General features: G+C 32.1%; 1 protein-coding gene across 2 annotated transcripts; it reads left to right on the forward strand.

Annotated features, from left to right (window-relative positions):
* The first annotated feature begins 1,407 nt into the window (after window positions 1-1,407).
* LOC128234880 (uncharacterized) lies at window positions 1,408-7,082 on the forward strand. 2 transcript variants are annotated; one of them, XM_052949489.1, is made up of 3 exons: window positions 1,408-1,705; window positions 5,401-5,507; window positions 5,779-7,082. In XM_052949489.1, exons 1-3 carry the CDS (start codon window positions 1,657-1,659, stop codon window positions 6,031-6,033), a joined length of 411 nt encoding a protein of 136 aa, XP_052805449.1. In that variant the 5' UTR covers window positions 1,408-1,656; the 3' UTR covers window positions 6,034-7,082. The 2 variants fall into 2 exon arrangements, with proteins under 2 accessions (XP_052805449.1, XP_052805440.1); XM_052949480.1 differs by lacking the exon at window positions 1,408-1,705 and adding an exon at window positions 3,529-3,631.
* Window positions 7,083-27,615: the final 20,533 nt, after the last annotated feature.

The following is a 27,615-nucleotide window of genomic DNA, read 5'->3' on the forward strand; positions in this document are numbered from 1 at the left end:
GATATATGCATAACGAAATGTCCAGTACGTATTAAGCAGAGCTAATTCAGGTCATATGTCGTTTTTTTTAATTCTGATACAAGTTATCGGTTACCGAAGTCTTTGAATTATTCACTTCATGGAACAATTGATTAAAACTATTCTAATTTGGGAATCGTAAGGATATCGTAACAAAACAGCGTTAAGTGCTTTTACCATCTATTTACACAATTAATATTCCGAAACTCTTTATGTTGTCGTTACACAACAGCGTCATTAAATGACACTTTGGCATTTTCATGTCATTCCAGATATCATCTGTATTAGAACAGTTTTAATTAAATGTTCCATGTTTTTAATAGTATGAAGATCCCTTAAGGCTCCTTTCTTCAGCTCTTTAGCTTTGAAGTGCCAAAATGGTTCCGTTTTAAGCCTTTTATAACTTAGGCTATGAATTAAAGTTGAACCTGTATTAATTTTAACACAAAGATTTCAACTCAACTTAAAGATATAATATCACAGCCAGGGTGAATACGCTTATATGTTTCTGTTGAAATAAATAATATTTATATTAGATAAATTATGGATATGTTTATTAGCTTCGAAGTCCATGCTGTATTCTACATTGAAAGGAAAATATAACGACGGACTTTAACAAACATTGTGTATTGCATCAAGGGCACATCGAGATTTGAAAGTAAAAGGTTTCATTAGATATAGACATATATAACTAAAACGCTTTGAAACCAATGTTTGAACAGCTAGACCTATATGATAGCAATTGATAGATTATGAACTCAATTGTTTTAATTTGTTTGAATATAACTCAATCAATAATATATAATAATAACTTCTTTATAATAGTTTTATTGTAAAATCTACCAAGATATTCTCAAATGTACTAAAAAAATAATAAAGTTTAAGATAATAATAATGCCGACATTTTTTTCAACATATTTACTAAAGATAAATGGTCGTGCGTATTTCTTCGACTGTTTGCCGGTCATTGTTTTCTGTGTGCTTTTAAATTGCTTGATTGTCTTATTATGTTCCATATTCTAAAAAGTGGCCTAAAGTCGGTTAACAGCAACAGAGAAAACAGTTGATATTGCCACAACATAATTATCTAACACACTTACATCGAATACGCGATAGTGGACGTAGTAGTTATTGAATCCAATCACTAGACGAACTATATTTGATGAGGCAACTAAAATAGAACATTTGAGAGCGCACTTTAGTATACACCATCTTGGAGCCCTCACTCTGCTGCTGGAAGAGAATTACCAATAAATTGAACATGACAAAGGGGAACTGCTATACCTGGAAGAATATAACACACAGGTATTGCGCTCAAAATAACAGAGGAATAGAAGATTATTCGGGTAATATTACTATCTTCAATTCTTGGATTTTCAAAAACAATGGGCACCGAGATGTGAACAGACTATGAAAGCGTTAGTTGTATAAACGAATTGATGAGGTTCGCAGATTATATACACTTATATCGAAATTTGATGAAATACTTTGAAGGAATAAAAAATTAAAATGGTTTTTGACAGTGAATTAAAGATGTATGTGTCACAGAGGATATCTGTAATAAGCAATATTTACGATACACGAAATTCATTTAAGTGTTAAGATTTATACAGTCAAGATAAACAAGATCGATTCCTGATGGAACTGCTTCAGGTGGTCGCTATTGTGAGCACACTTTCAACAATAGGTAATAACTTGTATTAAACATAGAATTTACAATATATTACCTATGGCAGTGCCTTTTTAGTAGAGAAAGCTTAGTTAGTGATAGTAATGTAAAAGTATAGTGTGATTTAGAAACGCTCAAGTATGAACTTTGTTTACAACTTAAGTAATTGTGATTTGCTATTATTGAGTAGCAGAATAATATAACTGTGTTTATGAACCTACTGGGAGTTATTTGGCAGTATGACGTATTTGTGCACGTTTCATTATTATCAAGGCACAATCTCATACAATCCGAAACTATTGTTTCAACGATATATCTCTTGAAAGAAGAACTTAATACATGCTAATGCTAAACAAATGTTACAGTAGTACCAATTCATTTTAGCTCATTCGTGTAAAATGAATAGAAAAACATATAACATATTACAGACATTGCTATTTTTGGGGCATCATGACTCTCAATAAATATGAAAATTCCTGTATTGAATTTTACACAAACATTTGTCTTCTTCATAAAAGCTTCATTATGGATACTGAAAATAGTGACTTTGGTAATATTTCCACTATAATACTACAGTTAGTTGTTAGTAAGTTAACAGTTAGTTAGTTTGTGTTAGCCGAGATCAATGTCCTGGCAGTCTTTGTCACTTTTGACGTTGTTGTCCGATATTTTAACTATTTGAATTATTAATGCATGGTAAGCATGCACATACAAAACATTAAAAAGACGCTTACTTAATAGGTGTTGCCTGTTTTCTTTTGTTTTGTGTTTTTTTTGGGGGGTTGGTTGAAATAATATATTTGTTTATCCATGGAATTCAAAATGTTTGCGTCTTTTTTGAAGAAAACTGTTTTTTTTAAAAAAAAAATATGTGGATTAAATATATTGTTATACTCTTAAATAATGGATTGGTTCGTTTTCTTCAACTTCAAATAATTAGAGATATTCAAAACAGACTAAAAGTCGTATCAAAAGCGGGTTAACAGCTATGCAACTTATATTTTTTATGTTATCCATTGAAATATGTCATTTTTCGGATTGGGAATATCTTAAAAAATTTTTATAATATTTCTACTTGAAACGGTGAAATTTCATAACTGTAATTTCTTTCTTTGAAGTTGCATTGTAGATAATTTGGATACACTTATTACACATAAAGTCCTTATTTTTGTTGTTGGCTTGGAACATCAAACAGTTTTGTATTGTCTACTGAAAGAGTCAATATTCAGAATAACTTTTTTCAATATTTCTTATTCTGTTTTAATGACATTTTCTCAGATCTAGTTATTTTACGTTTTTTTCGAACTGCTTAAAATGCCCAAAATACAATGAATGAAAGGAATGACTATTCCTTTCGGAGTCCTACACAAAAGACTTGTGTCTGCTTTAGGCGGCATTTTGGTCGGCTACATTGCTCAAAATAAATACTTATCATTTTGGTAAATTATGAACAAATCTTTAAATTTTAACAAATACCACCTCTAAATCATTTCAATTACCAGACGAACGTAATTTGATAATGAAACTAATACAGAATATTCGATAACGTACGTCTTTATACAACATATTTAAGCGCTAACTCTGCCTTGGGGAGAATTACCAATAAATTGAAGAAGACAAAGGAGACTGTTATATCTGGAAAGATATGACAGCAGACAGGTATTGCGCTCAACGTGGAATAGAGGAGAAATCTGAAAATACTTACTTGATCAAATTATTAAATATTACGATTTGTAAAAGAATCCTAGAAAAAAAATGTGAAGAACTAATTTCATAGAATAAATGAATGAGGTTTGTGGATGGACACTATCGTAGAGTGGAATTACGCTTAGAGGTTTTAGAAAATATATTGTTTTTAAATTGTAAACTGGAGATATATGTGTCATCGATTCAGGATGGTACTGCTTCAGGTGGTCGTTCTCGTGAGCACACTTTCAACAATAGGTAATCTCACCGACTTTACTATACAATGAATTTAGGATATATAACATCTGTCAACGTCATAGAATATATAAAGCTAAGTTAGCGATGAACGAAAGTGGTATATTGTTATATAAACATCTCACGGACGGATTTTGAAAATGACCTTTAAGTCAGTTCGATTCGCATTATTGTATACTAGTTATATGTTAACACGTTGATCAGGCGACATAATAATATGGTTGTAGTGGTGCATTTTTCTCTAGTATTGAAAAACAGCTTCAAACCATTCGAAACTTTGTTTTTTATACCTCGAATGTAGTTTGTAAGTTTGATAGATCTTTTTTTCAGCATGGCTTAAATAAGTATGAAATGTTAAACAATCATTGACAGTCAAAGATTAACTCATGTAAAACACAGACATCTAATTTGTGTTAAAAGTATTACATTAAACCGTAGCAGCAATTGTACCTTTACATATATTTTTGGTTTATTTGTAAAGAAGATTAATGATAATTTGAGGTAAATTTAATTCTTTATCAATTGTTTTACTTAAATAAATCAGATTTAAGATTCAAAACGTGTATTAAATAATTTGAATAAATGCGGGTCCACCGACATGAAATAAATTGTTATATAATTGAAAAAATATACAAATATGTTGATGGACAACAAACAAACAAGATGTACGAATATTTATGCGAAAAGCTAAAGATTATGTACATGTCATGCTAAACGATGATACATATATCAAGTAATACGTCGTTGCCATATTATGACTAGATAACAACATTTACAATGTTTTGGCGACATATAAATGCTAGGGAAATAAACCTACACGGATTAAGTTGAACTGTATAGTTTAAGTCTTTCATGAGATCAATAATTTGCCTCATATAAGCGCGAACTTAGAGCATTTTCTTTTAACGAGTTCCACGTATATTGACGCATAAATTACAGATTTAAACCAAGTAAAATTACTCTTTAAAAACACGATTACTACAAATAAAACGTCTACAAAATATTTCATTATGTGCAAAAATATTACGTTACTATGTTACTATTTATTATGTTACCATAACGACCAGTTACAAAACGTAACTGGTGAGAAGACAGTAAAATTAAATTAAGTGAAAGGAATTCGATATTTCGAAGTGAAGATATTTACTGGTGTGTGCGCCTTCATTGCTTATTTTCGAAAAGCAATTAATTCAACCTTCTAACTTGCTTTCGATATTCAAGATGTTCGTTGTTTAAGTTATTCTGTAGTAATTTACCTGATATAGTTATTTATGTAATATAATGCATAATTATTAGTTCAGACATACTTTAATACTTAGAAGGTTCATAGACACCTTTATAGACCTATAGTAGCTTTTCAAATATAACCAGAAAGCTATACTGATATTAGAGTAATTAAAAGAAAAATCATATAGGCAAATGCACGGAAAACATTGCTAGTTATAAAACGATTATGATGATTAATTTGAGTTGTGTACCTTCGAAAAAGCATATGCATGATGCGTTCCCTTCAATAATCGTATTTTCCAAAGGATATTCTTGCATTAAATAAACAATGCAGGTTGTCTTGATCCCTTGGGAGTGCCTACATCACACTCTTCAAATATTGATGTTCACATCAAATATTGATGATCACATAACAATAGTATTTAATGTTTTCTATGGCAACGCAGGAAGATGATTAATACCTTGATGGTAACTAGCTAATAACAATAATCTTCATACTAGTATAGCTGTGCCACTTGAATGCAATATTACCAATGTTTTTTCAGTTGAAGGTCTCCAGTGCTGGCACTGTATTGCTGACGACTGCTCTGACGACCCGAGTGGAAACTACAAGGCCACAGAGAAATTGTGTATCGCTGAACAAGCATGTCAAGTACGATATAATTCAAACGAGCCTTGCTTAAATATTACCAAAGATAAATAAAACATATTTAAGAATTGCATGACATCTGAATAACATTACAAGATATCAGGTTTAAATGTCTCAATCTGTATCTAACGCATGTTACATTTATAATAAAAGATATTTAACAAGTAGAAAAAGTACCATCTGCTTCACCTTGTTAAGGCTATTGTTTACATACTTTATTTTGAAATCATTAGGTTCCATTTTGTTTTTGTTATTATCTAATTATTTGTTTCAGAAAGTATACTTTGAGATGCTAGAAGAAACTGAGAGGGGCAACTTTATTCACACGTCGACAGTACGAGGATGTTCAAGTGGGTGTAAGTCACGTAACGACTTTAGCAACTGCACACATCAACAACGAACGTCACGTGGATGTGTCCGGAAGGACTGTTGTAGTGATACTGACCTGTGTAACAGTGCAAACACTTTGCAGATTGGTTTGTCATTACCTATGATCATTATGATTTTTGCAATAGAGCAGGCATTGTGAAGAAATGTGTCATTGTCTGTGGTGGTGGTGATTCGCGTAAAAATGCAAAGGTTATGAGAACTGGCGTGTCTTTTTCTGTGAGGATTTGTAACGGTGCGAAACAGTGTGAAGATGAGTTTGTGATTTGCATTGATTATTAAGAATTATGAAACACTGCAAACTTTGTGCAGGTGGGTGTGTCTTTGTATGTTAACCTGATGATTTTGCGGATAATGTAGTAATTTGTGAGCATGAGTGAGTTGCGTCATAGCCTGACAAGTGTAAATATGACGATCGCCTCCCATGGTCTGTGCTGATTGCGATTGTGTGACAGTGACACAGGCGTAAGACTGTTTGTAATCATTTTATCACGTTTTTGTGTGTGAACAGTAGAGAAACACACATTTGATTAATTTTTGATTTCTTTTAAAGCTGTGTACTTTTCAATACGGGTGCAGCAGCAAACTTGTTTCAGACAGATTCATACTGAGCTGCAACGATTATATATGCATTGATGCTATTTTTGACGTTTCTCGCTTGTTTTTATGTGTAGAAATCGTGTTTAAGCTTTACAACATCCATATTTAATGATTGAGTTCCATTTCATGTAAATATGTTTATATTTCCTCTTAAGATAGACATTTCATGTTAAACTGTCAAAAGAATAGCGCCTTAATCATCCAGGTTTTCTTTTAAACTGAAGAAATGTTGTTTTGGGGCATTGTTAGGATCGAATCAAATCTAATGTAATATATCTCTTTGATGAATATGTATCGTGACTTGGGTTCAAAAATCATATTTAAGTGATTGAGTTCAATTTGATATCACAGAAATGTAAAATCCATAACTTTTGCGTAAAATTGGTAACAAACAAGATACAATTTACACCGACTTTAGGATTTCACAAAACTGAATAAGTAGTCTTTTAGGTATTGATTATATCTTATTTAATATTGTGTTTGTAGTATGTATTTGGTGATTGGCTGATATCATAGAGAAGTGTCTGAGTATTTGTCAACTTCACATAATGATATTGATTATTATTCTATTGATCGTTTGCTGAATATGGCTTACAAATAAATTAAAATAATCTGAGTAAGATATTGTTGCCCTCATCGACGTGAATAATAAAGGTAAATACCTGATATAAGCAATGGAAAAACTGAAATATAAAGCTAAATCCAGTTGGCGACGAACATGACGAATTTTTAAGAAATACAATTGACGAAATAATGAATTGCACTTAATTTAGATACTAGTATTGCAGACTAACTCTAGCTAATCTCCTTTTAAAAAAAAAATCATAAACTATGTTTTGCAATAGTTACTCCGGGTTGGTAATTGGCCGCTTTTCATATTAAAACGTGCTCATTTAAAGTGGAAACCATATTTAAAGAAGTATATTGGTAGCTGCATATATTAAATATGTACTTAATTAACTTGCTAATTAAGAGCAAGCGTAGGATTGAGTACTTTTAACCTATTTTGATCTTCCATTGCAGTACTGTTTTTGATTGCCGATCAAATGCGATAACCCAAACATATATGATTTATAATGATAAAGTTTATCTTCTATGAATATGTCTTCGTTGTATTTCGACGTTATGTGTCTCATGTTAAGTGACTCTTCCGCCTCTTACCAGTTTCATCGTTGATATTTGGGCTTCCTGGATTGTCATTGTAGTTTTCATTGTTTAATTTAGATTTTCAAGACAGACGTCATCTTGTTATTCTTCTGAAGTTTTTTTATTGCAATTATGGTTGACGGCCCCGCTATTTTATTTTAAACTAATGATAAAACCTGAATTAAACGTCATCACAATTTATTTGATAAAAATATGGTGCTTTATATTGATCAACTTAGGTTTATGTTTTAGCAAAATTTTGCAAAATAATCGGTCGCTTCCCTCTCAGCAGAATCAAGCATTTTACATATAAGTGATACGCAAGCAATTTTCCGTAAAATAATAGAGAAAGCTGATTTGGATTCTGTTTTTATTTTCGACTCCTTGGCTTGTCCATGTTCTTTTTTAATTGTATAATTGAAGCAGGCCCCCGTTTCGCCTAACTCCGAAGGATATGAATAAGAAACACAGTAGCGTATTCTCTTCTCTCATATAGCTAATTTGATAATTGGTTCCTCAGATGATTCCAAAACATAGTTTAGGTAAAATGTTTTTTAAAAAAAATAAAACTCAACCCATTGCGTTTCGTGGGTCACACAAGAGGTTGTTTATACGGAAATATCTAGGTGATGGCACGGTATGATCCATATGTATGTTATTTGAAGACAGGCTCCTAATGAAAATGCCTTTCATCATCAACCCCAATCGCACAACTGAATGAATTCTAAACATTTATGAATACATATCGCATCTTTGCAATTAAATCAGTGTATATGTTATTGGTTGATGTACTTAAACGCATTCATGTTCTCTTCACGTCGATTTTGCATCAGAGATGAGCGAAATATTCATCACATATTATTTATCATGATCGGTAGGCTTGGATCCGGTTATCTTAAAATCGGCCTAGATGGAATAGTCAATGAAAACCTCTGCATATAATTATCCTGAACGTCATTTAGCGTTTCATAATAAATAGACTGATGACACTAATAAAAAATCTATCAGCTGCAGACATTGAACATTCTTTTTTTGCAGGCTGTGTTTTTATTTCTGACTGCACCTGGTTAAGAAAAAAAAATCAACAATTATCTTAAATTGAACTTTAGCATTGAAATTGTCAACACTCTAAATATAATATAATGTTTAATTACTGTAACGATTTAAAATAACCAAGACTCTCTGCAAAAAAAATGTAATATTAGGGCAGTTACATTTACACTAAACAGACTCACCGAACAGTCAAAACGCAGTATAAGTGCGGATCCATAGACATTTAATAAAATAAATGAAATCACTAAATGTTTTAGTCCAAACAAAGGAAGTGTTCATCTTGCAGCGATTGCAAACGTAATATTGAGAATATATGATAATTTAGGAAAAATCTTTAATAGATACTTGTTTTCCGATATTGATTACATAATGTAATTTACAATCAGGAAAATCAAATTATCTCGATCTAGAAGTTTCACAAACGTGGCAACTCCTTGATGAGATAACTCAATAAAAGTTCTTTCAGTTCAGTACCCTGAACGCAAATTGTGTGTATAAGGATCTCTAAAAGTGGCGCAGACTGATGACACGATTCAGAAGCAGATTGTGGATATATACCATTGAGGGATTCATTTGTCAGCGTATCTTAAACTATGAAGAAAATGCAAGGTTTCAGGCAAGTAGTAGATTTGTTCAAAACAAGGTTGCAGTTGAATTTCCAGCTATGAACATAACAGTTATAGGAATAATGAACAAAGTAATTGAGTGTTATTTTTATTGAATAAAGCACAAAAGATTAACATTTGAACAGCATACAGAAAAGGTGTAATTTGTTTAATTTTTGTAAGAGACGTTTAGACATAATCCAACAACAGTTATGGAAAAAGATAAATTCTATTAAATTAAATATAGATACTCCAAGCCATTTGAAAAAAACGTAAGTTACGTTAAATATTATAGGACAACACGTTACTTGAAACGGATCAGGGGTTTTGTTTTATCCAGTTGAACATTATCTTCCATCAGAGTAAACACGCTGAATTTTTTTTTTATCCTGATAAAAAATAGCAAAAAGTTATTATCCTGATTGTAAAGTTAGCAAAATATCATTATCGTGATTGAAATGTTAGCAAAATAATATCATTCTGATTGCAAAATTGGCACAAAAGCATTATCCTGTAGAGTTATCAAAAAATCATTATCCAGATTGTTAAGTAAGCAAATAAATTCATTATCCTGATTGTAAAAATAGCAAAAAAATCATTATCCTGATTGTAAGGTTTTGCAAAATATCATAACTCTGAATGTAAAGCTAGCAAATTACTATCCTGATTGTAAAATAAGCAATAAATCATTATCCTGATTGAAAAGTTAACAAAAAATCCTAATGTTATGTCTAACTGTTTTGTTTGTATCTCTGTTGCAACGCAACACATACACTTCAAATAGGGAACCAAACAGAAAACGTTCGCCTCAAACACATTTACTGAACTTGTAAAGTTAGCAATTAGATCTTCCTTCTAGAATGGCAAAATAATAATGACTCTATTTAATAATCTGTCAGATGCACATAATCGAAACAATAATGTAGCGGACATGCTTGCCATGTTTTGAGCACGAAACAAGTTGAATGAAAAAGTCCAGAAAACAAAACTTATACTCCGGCGTTGCTTACCTACGCCATATTCTTTATATAAGTTTGACAATTATAAAAACTTTTCTTATTTTAAAAGTTATGTGAATTAAGATAAAATAGAAACCACATAAAACTGATGAATAACAGGTTGGCAAAGAGTGGCATAAAGTCAGATGCACAAAATCGAAACAATAACGTAGCGGACATACTGGCCATGTTTTGAGCACGAAACAAGTTAAATGAAAGAGTCCAGAAAACAAAACTTATGCTCCGACGTTGCCTACGTACGCCATATTCTTTATATAAGTTTGACAATTAAAACTTATTCATATTTTAAAGGTTATGTGAATTAAGATAAAATAGAAACCACATAAAACTGATGAATAACAGGAGTGGCATAAAGTATAAAAAATAAAGAATAATTGGAAATTAAAACTGCAAACCTCTCCTCGCTTGTTTTAAGAGGTAGACGGCAATAGTTCAATTCTTCAAATATTTGTTGTCGACTTATTTAGACGTTGATTTATTTATGTTAGAAAAGCTAGGGTTCATCAAGCGTGACCGCAATTTCATTTCAGAACCTGGCTTGAATTTCCCTATCAATTCTACTTGCATAGCTTACATTTCTCAGCAGAAATCGTTATACAATTAAACAGAATGCTTTATTGCTTTTGGGTTTAACCTTACTTCCGGTACGGTTCAAAGTAGGTATCGTTACTGAAACACGGCATGTGTCATGCATAGTAAAACTAATTTCACATTCCTTGCATTGATATATCCGTTTAAATTCCTTAATTCGCATTGCTTGAGTGAATGGTTGCCTACCAGGTATCCGTCTGCCACATTTTGTTCGTAAAAATGCACGTGCCCGTCTTCTCCGGGCAAATATGCCACTATCGTCCTTATGTGCCGAGATTATACAACTTACGTTTCAATATAAAGCTAAATAAAACGAACGTACAAATCTTAACGAACAATAAGTCAATGCAGACTAAATGGACGAGCCTAGTTGCTGAAATGTATCTATATTTATATGAAAATACTACAGAAACGCTCAGTAGCCAAAAGATTAAACATAAAGTTTAGTCTTCAGGATTGAAGCCCAATCTATACACAACAAGACAAGCGTCTCTGTAATGTCTCCCCTTGGTGGCCACACTACAATGTCAGAAGTTGACAATTACTGAAAATTGAATAGCTTAAAACAACTGACAAAAATATATGCTTTAATAACATTGATTAAAAAATCAAGAAATATTCATTTTTTCGTAATTTCTTCTCTATTTGTTTGATTTTTCGATGCTACTAAATTGTGTTGTGAAATCTGCAAAGACAGTGAAATTGTTAGAGGGAACTCTTTCACGGTTGTATTACGTGAATCGCATTTAAATCCAAGGAAATGTGATTTCGTCCCCACACGATGGTAATGAACAAAGTGAACAAACAATTTGTATGCTACGGACTGGAGTATTACTCTTTCACTTGTAATTTCGTCATAAAACTGTATGTTTAAATGTAAATGAAGTGAAATTCTTCAAAAACATTTAATCAATGGAAACGAATTGACGAGCTAACCATCATTTTTTCAATAATGCTGATATGTTCAAAAGGAGGCAAAACTAACGTGTATTAATAAATATATGTGTATGCATGTGCCAAATTGCATTGTTCAAGTTCGTGTCTGTATGAAGTTCTTAGCCCGTTTGCCTCTAATCAGGATCTTTCTTCAATGTTTGTCCTCTTGGCATGTCTTTGTACTTTGCATTATATTACCGCAATTTAAAAAAATAGGACTCAATTAATTATATAGCATAATTTAATCGAATTCCGTGAAAGTGACATTTTATTTTAGCTGTACATCTCATGTATTCTTTTTATTGCAGATCATTTTATTTTTTCAATTTATGACGAAATATATTATTAGACGTGTCTTATAAACTTCAAGATATACAAAAGTAACGAAAATAGCAATATCTTAATTATTTTCAATCCTTATACAGTTCACATTTATAGTTAAAATCTACTCTTGAGAAATGACAAAACAACAGAACCGACTTTACTTTGAAAACAATTTCCATGTTAAAGATGTAGGGTATATATCTTGATTTCAGAGAAAGATCGTATTTTCTTTCACGTGTGTCATAGATAAACTAATCTTGACGATACTGCAACATTAACCTCAGCAATTTCTAGCAAAAACTTCTGTGAAAATGAAAGTATTTTAAAAGAAGCATTTATTTCACGTTTGTCTAGCATAATTGCCGTGAAAACACACGTGATCTTAATGTAGCATTAACTTAAGCAATGTCTAGGGTAACTGCTGTGAAAGCACAAGTGGTTTAATGAAGCAATGACTTCTCAACAGTAAAATGGAAAGTTGAAAACAAACTGCCTGATGTTAGGTTGAGAGAAAAAACTTATCTCAGAGAAATTGCAGATGAATCATTTACGAGACCATATTCAATCCTCGAAAATTACAGAGGCAAAATCACAGTTGATCCGTCGCATAGTATCGTATCTAATGGCCTTTATCGGAGTTTACATATATTAGCGTCTTTTTTCTTTTGAATTCTCAATTGATCGTTTATTCTCACAAACCTTACAAACAAAGCTTTCAGAAATCCTATCTCATTAGTATTCTGCAAAGGATTCCATTGAAATGCTCTCATGAATTCATCTTTATATTGACCTTCTCTTACTATTCTCTGCAATTCAAGTAACCATTTTGATCTTCAGGTATGTAAATGTATCGTTCGTTTTATTAATGAAATGAAATAACTACCTAAGAGCGTCTTATTTACGAAATAAGCAATTTGTACGCATTTTAAAATGAATGAAATTAAGTTTTAATCTTATTAAAAAATAAGTTTATAATATTAAGAAATTCTTAGGAAGTAAGTACTCCATAAGTATTGTCAAATGCAATTGATTAGAAAAACACATTGTACTTACAACGTAATCTTTTATTCAATTACTCAAATCTATCTTGTGTTAACTACATTGGCTGGATTTTCAAAAAAACATGTTTACTTTACTTTTTGCGTACTGTTAGGCCTGGAGGTTGAATCATGCACCTATGAAAATAGCCATTTACTACCATTTATCCTTTAGTGTAATGCATTATCCAACTTCTTACATGACAATAATATTAACAGACTTTTCCCTGAATCATTTGTGAATAGCTAAGTACAAATTGCATGAGTAACAAAACAATACAATTTTAATTTGACCATAAGTGTTTACTATTCAAAGACTGATACCAATTTCAATCTCCAAGTTGTCTTGTTTGTTTATATAATGCAAAGGTTGATATTATTATTGCAATGATCTTTTAATGTACATTTAAGAAGTATCCAAATAATGAAAAACGGCCTCAAAATATTTTATTCACACTAAACAAACTTTGTCAGATGTATTTATTCAAAAGATGTAATTTCCCAAGGACAACTAAAATAAGAGAAAGAAAGTGAGCTTCTGATAATAAGCTGAAAAGGATTGTCATGGGATTTATTGCCATACAAACCCCAAGGCTCCTTTAAAATGTATTCGCGCTCCATCATTTTGTTTTATAAAAGCTCGTTTAGTTAGCCCTTCAACTCTCGTTGACCTTTTAAATTTTTGCAATTGACCGCTTGGGATGTTCCTTTACGTTTTTGCATGTTGTTTTGCAAAAGCATAGCTGATATTTTTCCTGATGAATTGCAATTAAAATGGGAAAAATCAATAATTAGATAGCATCATTGAAGGAAGAAATGTATCCCCTGACTGCAGACACCTTTAAAATTTCTATGTCAGACCAATCAAACGGCATGTTTAATTCCGTTATATTTTTTTTTGTGGCTTTGTTTTTACAACTGCAATTTCACTTTTAATTTCCTTCAAGGAATTTGTAATTTAATAGTATTTCAAGGCGAAAAATAGTTTGTTTGCATGTAAGAACGAAGGCGAGTCCAGGTTATTTAGATTAGGGAACATTAATATCAAAATTAGCAATGTATATTATATGTATTGCCTATCGTCATTCAAAATATAAATTAATTGTTCTGTAGATATTTCTAAGAGCAATATGACAGTGACTTTGAACCACGATAGAGATAGATGAACATTGGTTCTGACCGAGTGTGTGTAACACAAATACTAATATTACTAACTGCAGAAACACGCTCATTAGCTAAATATCAACCAGGTTGGTTTTTCTTTCAAACCATTACCTATTTATATTATTAGTACAAATCTTAGACGCCAATACATTCGAGTAAATGAGTAAGGCGTCTCTCTTAGTTGCGTTACATCCAAAAACGATTTTGACAAAAAGGAAAAATATAAAACATGTCCTTTTAGTGACAAAAATGCACGTATATTGATTGCCCGATTATCTTGGATTGAGTATTTATCATAACTTCGTGGTTTGTCTTATTTACATAAAGTATGTTGTTCTACAAAATATACCAAAACGATAAATTCATTAAGGGTAGGCAAAGATACATAATACGCTGAAAAGTACATGGACAAGTCAAGTAGTCGAGCTCAAGGGGTGTTGAGAGTGTTGCATTTCCCATTTCAAGCATGATACAGTCTCCGCCAAACCTAGACTGTTGACATCACGTATGTGATTGTTTATAGTGATGCTTCCAAAGCTTGCTCCTACCATCAATTCATAATAAATTAAAGTCTGCAACCATTTCATGGTATGGAAGTGCATTACTAATACTCGTCTGCAAACAATGTAGCATATCCGCCTCAGGTTCGTGATTAATATGCAATATAATAGTAGCATGTGTAAAGAACAATTTAAATTCTTAGTTATATCACTTTACTATCGTTTACTTATAGCTGGATTAACTATTGTTTATATCACAGCGTAGACTGAGAGTACATAGCCTACGACCGCAGGGGAATGACGTTGCACTTACAATTGCTGTGAATCATCAATCAAAACGAATCTGCAATTTGTATATAATTCATTTCGTTTCCTTTGTGATTCCTAAAGATTCTTTTCCGGAGTATATTGAATTATGTATCGGCTGCCATGGCACCTTTCATTTTTATGTTTGATAAACACTTGATCTGATTGTTTGCAGGCGAATATTGTGTCCTTTGATTTCAGCTTAGTGAATTGTAGATAAATAATTTGACCAAAGGATATCACCAGAACTGTTTTTTTCTCATAGAACCTAAGCTTTATATACAAACAAATTAATCCAATTGTAGGCAGAGGCGTTTACGCAAAGGTGCCCGGATAATAGAAATTATAGTGTTGTGTTCATAATGATAGCGGATGAAATTTCCTCTAACTTTTAAGTTCAAATAGGATATGTACTCACAAATGAATGTAAATCTTAATAAGCCGCTTAAGTTTAGGAATTGACAGTGTTGCAAAGATAAACATGTTCTGTTGAGTTTTGAGCGTCCGAAAGTGCTATCGTATAGAATAAATTACAAACAGATATAATGGAAACTATATATATCAGTCAAACAGCAAACTTAGAAACAGTGATTTGTCTAATTTCAAAAGAAAATGATTTTTCTCTACTCTAGGATCAATTCCAGTGGATATATTATCAAAATACCCTCTTGTTCGATTAAATGGTCATTTATAGACGCATGCCACTCATATACTGCTTCCCAGTTATTTAGATAAACCCTTTAACCCAGTTGTACCTAATATACAGTGAATATCATTGCGAACTATACTAGTATAAATGTTTCATTCTAATAGTTTAAGTTCCTAAATGATGCAACGAATATTATTGTAACAACCCAAACAACTACCATTGAGTAGTTTTTTTATCAGAGAGGTTGCAGAATATGTTAATGTGTTTAATGTTATATCTTTTATATATTTATAATAAATCTTGTGTACAACCTGAATAATGTAGGTAATATTACTTAATTAAGGATAAAATTTGTCACGTTGTCGATTCCGAACACGGTAAGTTATATATAATACATTTTACGCAATTTTATAGTTATTGGAGACATTTTATTCGTTACATTGACCAAGCCTCCCGGTTCCCATCATGTCGAGAGTTTAGTTTCAATAAATGTAGCAAAATGATTTAAGTTTGTAGTTTTGTGCTCACCCGTCAATTTTTCGCAAGGCAAGATAAACTTCCCCAATCCAAAGTTGATATTCTTTATTCATACGTAAAGGATTGGTTGCTACTCGTCATAATTACGAATAAATGTAAAATTTTATAAGACAGGCTTCAACAATAAATAGCAAAACTGAATAGCCCACACGGGTTTTTAATGAATCATTGACTTGAGCAATGTCCAACATAACTTCCCAACACACACGCTGCTTGAATTAAGCAATGACTTCAATTAAGACTATCATAGCTTTCGTGCACTCAAGTTGCACATGTTTTTCCATAATAAAGCAACTTGTTTAATAAAGCATTGACGTAAGTAATAACGAGAATAACTGCACCGAATAGGTAATCTTAGCCCGAAATGAAATTACAGTAAATAATTTTGTGGGCAATTTTTGTTTAGAAATTGCGAATTATAGTATTATTTTGTATACATGATTCCATTTTATTTAAATTTATACAAGAAGTTGAGTGCAAATGCACGGCCTAAGACATGTTATAATGGTATAACCGGTTTCAGATGTTTAAATAGTACACACAATCTGCCCAACAATGTCTGGTGGCTTTCAGACACTATGTTTTACAACAATCATGAAATATCTTTCCTAGTTGACTCTATATATAAAGGAGGATGTTCGTTAAGTTTGTTGACAGGCTTCGTATATTTAGATACAATCGTAGTTATTTAAATATAAATGTTGTTTTAATTTTTCCGAAAGACACTAAACGTATTTAATATAGATATGACCATATAGTAAACGTTGCAAAAGAAACTAAAAGTATGGAACATAGAGAATTTTGAAAATATGTGGTTGTATAAGCAAGATAACACATGATATTTCTGACTGGAAAGTCACGAAAACTTCGACACAAACACAAATTTATATTTCGAAAGATATAAGTTTAATGGAATTTGAACGAATCCTTAAAAACGATTTTTCGTAAAAAGACTCCTCATTTCACGAAACCATGTTGCAGAGGGTGTTTGTATTATTCATGAAAAACAATATGAACCTAAAAACTAAAATAACATTTTTAAACGCCTTAGTCTTTGGCCTCCCCTTACTTTTGTTTTTGTGGTAGGTAATGTGTTCTAATATTGATATAAATATCATTTAAAACCAGACCTTAGAGTTATATTCGGAAGAACACGCACATATGTTTCACAATTAATAATCAGCGGTGTATTTGTTCATTTTTATGATGACTTTTGTTAAGAAATTGATATTTTTATTTTTGCAACAAGGAAAATAATAAACCACCGTTTTAAAAGTCTTAAAATTTTGACACAAAAACATATTCATGCTTACAGAAGGCTTTGCCGTAAAAAGGCAACGGAATTTCAACATAAGGGTAATTCCTTCATTAATTCTCCCGGTTTTAAAGCATCTTGCAGGGAATGTATTTTTTATTTTTTGGAAGGTTGAACCTCCGAACTCAGTTAAAAAGCATTTTTAAAAAGTATGAATGGGGCTAACACACGCTTCCTGATTTTAATTGCACTAGTATTTTTCGAATTCTGATAGAACATGTATTACAGCGGGTCTTTGATATTCAGTATCAAGTAGTAAACAAAGTTTTGTACTTAAATTATGTGCTAGTTCGATACAAATTTCGTTTTATGAATGCAATTTGCCTCAATTATTTCCAGATTTGTTTTATATACCATTAAGCTGTAACAAACGGATAATAAAACGGCAAGATGTAAATTATAAATTTCAGATGCCAGATCAGGTCTTATTCCAAGAAGAAAACATTTCTCCAAGGATCTGAAAAATTGTCCAACTATATAAAACGGATGCATATATGCTGCCTTAATAGCGGTTTTTGTTAGAAAATGAATATTAACCAACAATACTATTGTTGATATTATAGAAAATAACAGACATCAAAAAGCTTAGTTGTATAACCATAGAATTTAGAACAGAATTTGGACTTTATGAATTTAAACTTCTTTCGAACAAAACTGTGGTTTACTGGATGCCGTTCATATGTTTTCCTTTCTCATTTCAGCCTGATTGCTCACTAAGAAATGTGATTTTATCTGCAACCGAGACATCTCTGAATAGTGTCGGAAGGCAATTTTCATGTATCTAAAGTAGGATTCCGTAATGGACATTATTTTTTCTTTAGGAGAATTTACTTGAGGGGATTTAATAATATTATATATTCATGGACGATGCTGACAATTTCAAATGGAAATAAGATTAACCCATGTGCGTTAACTTATTATGTGTATACAAACAGTGAGTATTTGACTCTTGTGCAGTATTCCAATAGTATGTTTATGTATTTTATCAGCCGATAAAATGCGATTATTAATGTATGCTGAGTTGATATATGCATTACAAACTGTTTAGTTCATATCAAGCAAAGCATGTTCGGGCCAAATGTCTTTGATAAAATAGCGGTGATTTTTTTTAATCATTTTACAAGTAATCGGTTACCTAAGCATTTTGAATATGATATTGCATTATTCACTTGATAGTCGATTTAATTAAAACTGCTGTTTTCGGGAAACATTTTTTTGTTAAAAAGGCCAGATAATGCCATCTTGTCCTTTAATGACCTAATCAATAGGCGACAACCCTGTGAGATATGTCTCCAGTTAGGCCTCAGTGTGGTGTTGTAAAACTGAACAATCGATATATTCTTAGCTTATCCCTTCAGTTTCCATTGCGTAATGGAGTAATTTTTGAATTCGTAATATAAACGTATTTTTATAATAAATACGGAGACAAATGATTACGACTTATTATAATGAACCACTCACCATTAATTTCGTGACTATATCATCATTTGCACTTGCTACGGCACCGTGGCATTAATGTTTTAAACTTCCGCTGATTTTTTGTATAGTCGTATTGTACCCTTGCCAAAATCGTTGTCGTTGTAAATTTTCCTAGAAATTGATAACTTGAGATGTTTTACTATTTGAGTATTTCATATAATAAGATTGTTTATAAAGATTTTACCTATTTACCTATTTACTAGAGTACATACGTACATCGAATATGCATTACAAAAACAGCAAACAGAATGACAATATTCTTCTATATCCCCATTATTATAAATGGTGGTTAATAAAAGTTAAGTAAGTCTATTATTACAAGAGTACGTTTATTTTGGAAATGGACATTCAATTGACAGAAACTTCATAATGTTAAAAACTTTGAGTTATTCATTTCATGGAACAACTGATTTTAACTGTACTTAGTTTGGGATATCGTACAAAAACAGAGTTAAGTGCTTTTACCATCATTTTACTTAATTGATATGCCAAAACTCTCTATGTTGTCGCTTAACCACAGCGTCATTAAAAGACACTTCGTCATTTTCCTGTCATTCCATATATCCGCCGTACTAGAATAGTTTTAATTAAATATTCCATCCAGGGAATAAAACAAAGCTTTAAATGGTATGAAGTTCTCTAAAGGCTCCTTCCTTCAGCCCTGTATGGTTAAGGTTTTGAAGGATAACTAAACTGTATGAAGTGCCCAAAGGGTTCCGTTTTTAAGCTTTTTCTAACATAGGCTTTGAATAAAAGTTAAACCTGTATTAAACTAACTCTTGTAAGATTTAATATCAGAGTCTGGGCTGAATAAGCTCATATATATTTGCTAACATAATTATATAAATTATGGATTTATTCATCGGCTTTTAAGTTAACATGTTGTATTCCACATTATAAGGCAACTTAAGGGACGGTTCTTTAACAAACTGTGTGTAGTGCAGCAAGTGCAATTCTGCATTCGAAAATAAAAACTTTTCTTAGTAGCATTAGATATAGAAATATATAACTAGTTCACTTTGTACCCAAGATTCAAACCGATAGATCTATATCATAAAATTTGATCGATTACAAGCTCAGTTGTTTATATTTGTTTGAATATACCTCAATCAATTAAAAAACTAATAAATTACAGTTTTATTGCAAAATCAACCAACCTAAAAGGCAGTGTCAAACGTACTTGAGTTAAATAGTCATGCCTAACATGATATTCCGACATCTGTTTTGAAAGATTTACTAAAAGTAAATAGTCGCTCGTATTTCGTCGTCTGTTTTACGGTCATAATCGTGTTTGTACATTTAAAATGCTTGGTTGTAGCATGACGTTTAAAATTTTGTAGACCGGTTTAAGTCACTTAAGTCATTAAACAGAAACAGCGATAGCAGTTGTTATTGCCACAGCATAATTATCTAACACACTAACAACGAATACGCGATAGCATACGTAGTAGTTATTGAATCCAATTACTAGACGAAATATATTTGATGAGGCAACTAACATTCAATAGCGCACTATAGAATTCAACATCTTAGAGCGCTCACTCTGCTCCTGGAAGAGAATTACCAATAAATAGAACATGACAAAGGGGAACAGTTATATCAGGAAGAATATGATAACAGGTAGGTATTGCGCTTAAACTAACAGAGAAATAGAAGATTATTCGGAAAATACTACTTTCTTCAATTCTTGGATTTTTTAATCGAAACGTGATGAAATGCTTCGAAGTGATAGACATTTAAAATGTATTTTGACTGTGAATCGGAGATATATGTTTCACAGGCGATATCATCGATAAACAATATTAACGATACACAAATTAATATTAGTGTTAAGAATTATACAGTTAAGATAAACAAAATCGATTCCTAATGGAACTGCTACAGGTAGTCGCTCTTGTGAGCACTCTTCCAACAATAGGTAACATCACCAACTTTATTTAACAATGAATTTACAAGATGTTTCATTTGACAATGCATGTTTAGTATCAAAAGTTTAGTAAGTGATTGCACTGTAAAAGTAAAGTGTGATATAAAAATACTCACTGATGTTTTTTTAAAAGACTTTAGGTAATTTTGATTTGCTACTGTGGAGCTAAATAATGCATGCTGATCATGTGGCAGAATAGTGTAGCAGTTTTAATGAACCTATTAGGTGATATATGCAGCATGACGTAGTGAGGCACGTTTCATTATAAACAAGGCACAGTTTCACTTAATCCGAAACGTTTGATTATACGACATCATCAAGAATGTATTAAATTCGACCTAACGCAAAACAAATATTAAATGTATACCAACTTATTTTCGCTCTAGCGTCTAAAAAACAAACTACAGGCATTGCTAATTATGGGTTACCATGACTCTTATTGAATATATAATTCATATATTGGATTGTAAATAAACACTTGATTTCGTCTGATGTAGATTAAGAGGGAAATGACATTGAAGTCTTATCGAAGGAACAATATTTCACTGTGCCTGTTTCCCCTGTCCTTATTGCATGTGCACATTTGTTCCGTAAGAAAACTTTTCACAGGAAATTAGACAGCAGTTTGGAACCATTAAATGCAGAAACCATAATAAAACAAATTCTATTACTTAATTCTGTTTGAGATTTAAGTAAAACACTGTTATATTTTCAACGCGCAATCAAAATTCAGGTGCTTTTTAAACGTTTGGGATTTGTAATTCATATATGTTAGTATCATTTGAAAGGATGGGATGTGAAATAAAAAGAAAATGCTTTACTGTTCTGAATATATTATAACTAAACAATTTTGGGCAAACATTGCAAAACGGGTAAATGTCTTATCTGATTTGAAATAAAGTGAAACTCAGAAGTGTATATAAGTCTCTAATTGTACTACTTGAATACATTTTTCTGAGCTGTTTAAAAAAACCTATTTCAGACCAAAAAACGTAAGCTCAACGTAATTTGTTTCGTTGTTCAAATAAGCGGCCGATCATAAGAGGAATTATCTGAATGAAGTTACAATATAATGCAAATATATATATCATTTAAAGCCAGGCTCTTAAAGGAAAACTTCATTTATCTCACGATAAATTGTAAATAGACCGGCGATATTCCACAACACAAAGATTCTTAGTGCACAATCAGACAACAAAAAAGCATAGAGAAAATTATTGAAAGGCTTACTGAAAGTAATAAAAGGCTACATGCGTGGTTTAACTAAAACCTTAACAAATTAACTAAGTTTTGTAATGTTATCAGTGTCCGTATGACAGTGATATCAACAAAAGTGGTTGTTTAACACTTGCCAACTGAATTAAACATGGATTTGTAGTACGCATTTTAGATTAAGGCTAATTTGCTCAATTATATCAATTGATTAGTTAATATTAATTTTTGATTAATTTTTACCAATCGATTAACTTTCTATAAACGAAATAATTAACCAGGTTTAAAACTTATACAAAAACAATTGCAGGTGGATATAATTGCCATTCTAACAATAACGTGCAAACAACAATATAAACCTACGTTTATAAAGACCAAGATTTCGTTTTTCTTGCATCAAATCCTATCAATTCCCCTTGACAGGCAATTATGCAATACTCTCTCTATTATTTAACTTGTTCTAAGAAAATGACATTTTTTTTCTTAAATTATACATCTGGTAAATTTTGCTGTTGCATATCGACCGTCTGGCATTAATACTTGTTCGCGAGTTCTTTCTACTTGTTTGAGAAAATACAACATTGTTGTATTTTAGCATTGAATGTTTCAATAATCTTAATATAACATTAATGTTAACTCATGTAAATATTTTAAATATCGAAGATTCACTACAATATATACAATATTAGTGCGAGTACATAGCTAGTGTAAATAAAATCACTAAACGTTTGTATGCCCATTTATACAAAATGTTAACCGTACAACAGTTGCAAACGTATACTTTGATAAAGATTTATTTTCCAATGTTGATAACATATCACAATTGTCTAATCAGTGAAATATACACATTACTTTTCTTTGTATAAAACAGGATTAAAAAAAACACAATTAACTTGGTTGAGTTGTTCCACAGCATCTCCTTGATCAAATTATTCAATACAATTCTCATTAGTTAGCTATCTTGAACGCAAATTGTGTTCAGTAGGGTGCTTTATAATGACATAGACTGACCACAAGTTTCAGAAGGCTCTCAGAAACAGCCTATGGGCAGATATGTTTTTGAAAGTAAGAAGTCTATGAAGTTAATGAAAGGTGTCTGAAATGCAGTATTTTTATGATGCATTTGAAGTTGCCAGCTTCGATGTTGTTTTTCTAAAACGTTTGTATTGCTGTTAAAACAACATAAACATTATAGTGTTGTTTAAAGTACAGACGTGTAGTCGGAACCTCGGGAAATACTTCGAGATAACGAATATTTAATATTACCGAAATACTAAACATATAAAGCTGCACTCTCACGGATATACCGTTTATACAACTGTTTTATTTTTTGTCTTGGAAAGAGCAAATGTTTGCGTAAATATCTGCAAACCAATGATAAAAGATGGCTGACGAAAGATCAGATCGCAGATTTTAATATTTCCGTTCGAAATTTAAGGTTTAATGGCTTAAATCGTTACTAACGGTTTACGAAAAATGCATAAAACATCAATTTTTGAACTAGAATATAAAAATCTACGATCTATTTTTTGTCAGCCGCCTTGTATAACTGGTTTTCATGCATTTTCGCAAAATTTGTCTCGTTCCAAGGCAAAAAATAAAAAGTTGTCAAAACGTTCAATCTGTGAGGGTGCAGCTTTAATACCCAACTCAAAGACATACGAGTCCGAAAGTTGACATTTATTTTTTCAGTGCACACTTAAGGACTGTAATCAAATCTTTAAATGTCCATATATTCATTATATAATTGAGTTTTTTTTTCGAGCTTTCGGATATTAAAGTGACAATTTTTTGCTTTATACTTCATTTCGAACTTTCGGATATTAAAGTGACAATTTTTGCTTTATACTTCTTACTGTAGGATGCATCAACATATAGTTGGGACGGTCATCTTGGATCTTGCTGTATATTATAGTATATATCAACATATAGTTTGGGAAGGGGCTTGGAACGGTTGGCCGATGTTGAAATATAACAACATAGAAAAACTGGCAATATGGTAATATATCAACCGGGCTTAGAACGTTAGGATGAAATTGGTAATCAACATATCGTGACTTTTTCGCCTTAAAATGGTTGGCCTTAATTATGATTTGCATCAAAATAATCATGTCTTGACGTTTTCGCATTGAATCGGTCCGCCTGTATTGTCGTATGTAGCAACATATAGAGGAGTTTTCGCCTTGAATCGGTCGGCCTGTATTGTGGTAAGCACCAACATACAGAGAAGTTTTCGCCTTGAATCGGTCGGCCTGCATTATAGTATGTAGCAACATATAGAGGCGTTTTCGCTTTGAAACGGTCTGCCTGTATTAGGGTTTAAATCAACACATAGAGGAGTTCTCGCCGTGAAACGGTCGGCTTGTCTTGTAGTATGAATCAACATATAGAGGAGTTTTCGCCTTGAAACGGTCGGCCTGTGTAGTGGTATGTAGCAACATATAGAGGAGTTTTCGCCTTGAAAGGGTCGGCCTGTATTGTGGTATGTAGCAACATATAGAGGAGTTTTCGCCTTGAAAGGGTCGGCCTGTATTGTGGTATGAATCAACTTATAGAGGAGTTTTCGCCTTGAAACGGTCGGCCTGTGTTGTGGTATGTAGCAACATATAGAGGAGTTTTCGCCTTGAAAGGGTCGGCCTGTATTGTGGTATGAATCAACATATAGAGGAGTTTTGCCTTGAATCGGTCGGCCTGTATTGTAGTATGTAGCATCATATAGTGGCGTTTTCGCCTTGAATCGGTCGGCCTGTATTGTGGTATGAATCAACATATAGAGGAGTTTTCGCCTTGAAACCGTCGGCCTGTATTGTGGTATGAATCAACATATAGAAGAGTTTTCGCCTTGAATCGGTCGGCTTGTATTGTACTATGTAGCAACATATAGAGGAGTTTTCGCATTGAATCGGTCGGCCTGTATTGTGATATTAATCAACATATAGTGGAGTTTTCGCCTTTAAACGGTCGGTCTGTATTGTGGTATGTATCAACATACAGAGGAGATTTTCCTTTAATCGGTCGGCCTGTATTATGTCATGTATCAACATGCAGAGGCGTTTTCGCTTTGAAACGGTCGGCTTGTTTTGTGGTATGTTTTACTATATAGTGAGGTTTTTGCATATAAGCGATTGGCCTGTATTACAGTATGTATCAATATATACTGTGGGTTTTGGCTGAACCATGAACCAATCAAAAGGGTTCCTTTCTTCCCTTTTTTCTACATTATTAATTAAAAAAGGTTGTTTTGTCTTCAATCTTAATGATGTGTCTAGAGATCTAGGTCAAAATTTAGGTAAAACCCCTATTGCCGAAATACAAATACAAGCCTTGTTTTAGCTGCACAAGCCACGGATCAAACCACACTAAACAAGAGAATTAGAGCTGATATTAAAGCGGCTTTTGCTAAAAAGCCTAATTTAAAACAAAACTACTGTAATTGACATTGTTGTAAATGGGTATTATAATACCGAGTGTTATGACTTTCTGTTTGAGTAAATCATATCCATAACAGGCAATTAAAACTGGGAGATACATTTAGTGTAAAATCGTTCCTTTTAATGCGCCTTCCATTTAAGTAATTATTTTTCAAACATTGCCTTATTGTTTGCTTAGACAATGTGTGTTTAAATTCTTCATCATAGAGATCTATGAATAGTCTCGTCAGTTTATTTCCATTTAAGCAGGGACCCATAATTATCTCTCTACCGAACTGAAGAGTATTTTATTGAATTAAACTCTGATGACGATGAATAAAGAAAACGAGATAATTAGATTGGCGTTTCCATATATTGTTCAAATGCATGTATACAATGCTTACGTCAAATGCAAAAATGCCACAGCAATAATACTAATACCTGTTTTATCATATCAACCAATACAAGAACTACTGATATTACAGCGGATATGCGGAATGTATTCCTACATACTTACAATGCATTTAGTTGTCTGCTCCCTAAAATTGCTTTTACAACACATCTATGATGGAGAATGCCTTCGTGATGTCGCTCGGCTTCTCATTGCACAAAATCATGTTTCATGGAACGTATGGTTTACTCTTGTTTCTAAGAAGTAAGTAAAGATTATTTGTGCGACGTTTTAATTGCTGAACTTCTCCACCCACCTTGCATTGTTAGGGGGCAAATGCCTTCTTACCCGCCTTCTACGGTAGATAAAGAAATAACCTTTAGTTATGGACTCTTTTATCAAATAATATTTATGTTAAACTTCTGGCTACTGAGCTTGTTTCTGTAGTTTTTCACATAAATATTATTTGATAAAAGAGTAGAAAATACAATTAATATTTGCCGTATTGTATTAAAGTTTTGATTTCCACACCCTAACGCATTAGCTCTGATGAATGGTATATAAAACGGCAAGAAAATATTAATTTCAGATGCCAAATCAAGATTTGCAACATTTGCAATTCCAGGACAAAATACTTTCCCAAAGGAATTATATTAACAGAGAGAAATGGTCTCGTATAAATGGCCAACAATATAAACGGAGGTATGACCTCTGCTTTAAAAGCGGTTCTTGTTTGGTGTTATATAATATAAGGATAAAGGATAAAGTAAAGAATTTTATGAATTTATGGTGTATCATACATAAACATTAAATGGAAACTGTAGAGACGAGTCTAAAACCAAATGTTTATAGGTGACGTTTGCAACTTCTGCGTCTCTCGTTCCGGTATGCCTTCGTCTTGTGTTTTGTTCAGAGTCTAGCTACTTTGCTTGTCTGTGTAGGAAGAGCTGATTCTTTTTTCCAAATAGGTTAAAAATGGTGTGTTTTCTACTGTGTCGTCTGTTTGCCGATCAGAGTCTTCAATGTGCATTTAGATGGCTTGGTTGTCGCATGATGTTTCAAACTTTGTAAACCGGAGCCATAGGCCTAAAGTCATTAACAGAAATAGCGAAAGCAGATTTTATTGCGTAAACATGATTATCTGAAATACTAACACTGAATATTTCATAGCGCACGTAGAAGTAATTGAATCAATTATCAATTACAAGACAAAAGTTATTTGATAAGAAAACTAATACAGAATATTCGATAACGCACGTCTGTATACAGCATCTTAAATCGCTAACGCTGCCTTGGAGAGAATTACCAATAAATTGAAGAAGACAAAGGAAACTGTTATATCAGGGAAAATATGATACCAGACAGGTATTGCGCTCAACGTGGAAAAGAGGAGAATTCTGAAAATACTTATTTGATCAAATTACTAAATATTTCGATTTGTAAAAGAATCCTAGATGAAAAGTTAAAAAATAGTTTCATAGGATAAATGTACGAGGTTTATGGATGGACAAATTTATCGTAGA

The sequence above is a fragment of the Mya arenaria genome, chromosome 1 (genome assembly GCF_026914265.1).
Source record: "Mya arenaria isolate MELC-2E11 chromosome 1, ASM2691426v1".
NCBI classification, from domain to species: domain Eukaryota; kingdom Metazoa; phylum Mollusca; class Bivalvia; order Myida; family Myidae; genus Mya; species Mya arenaria.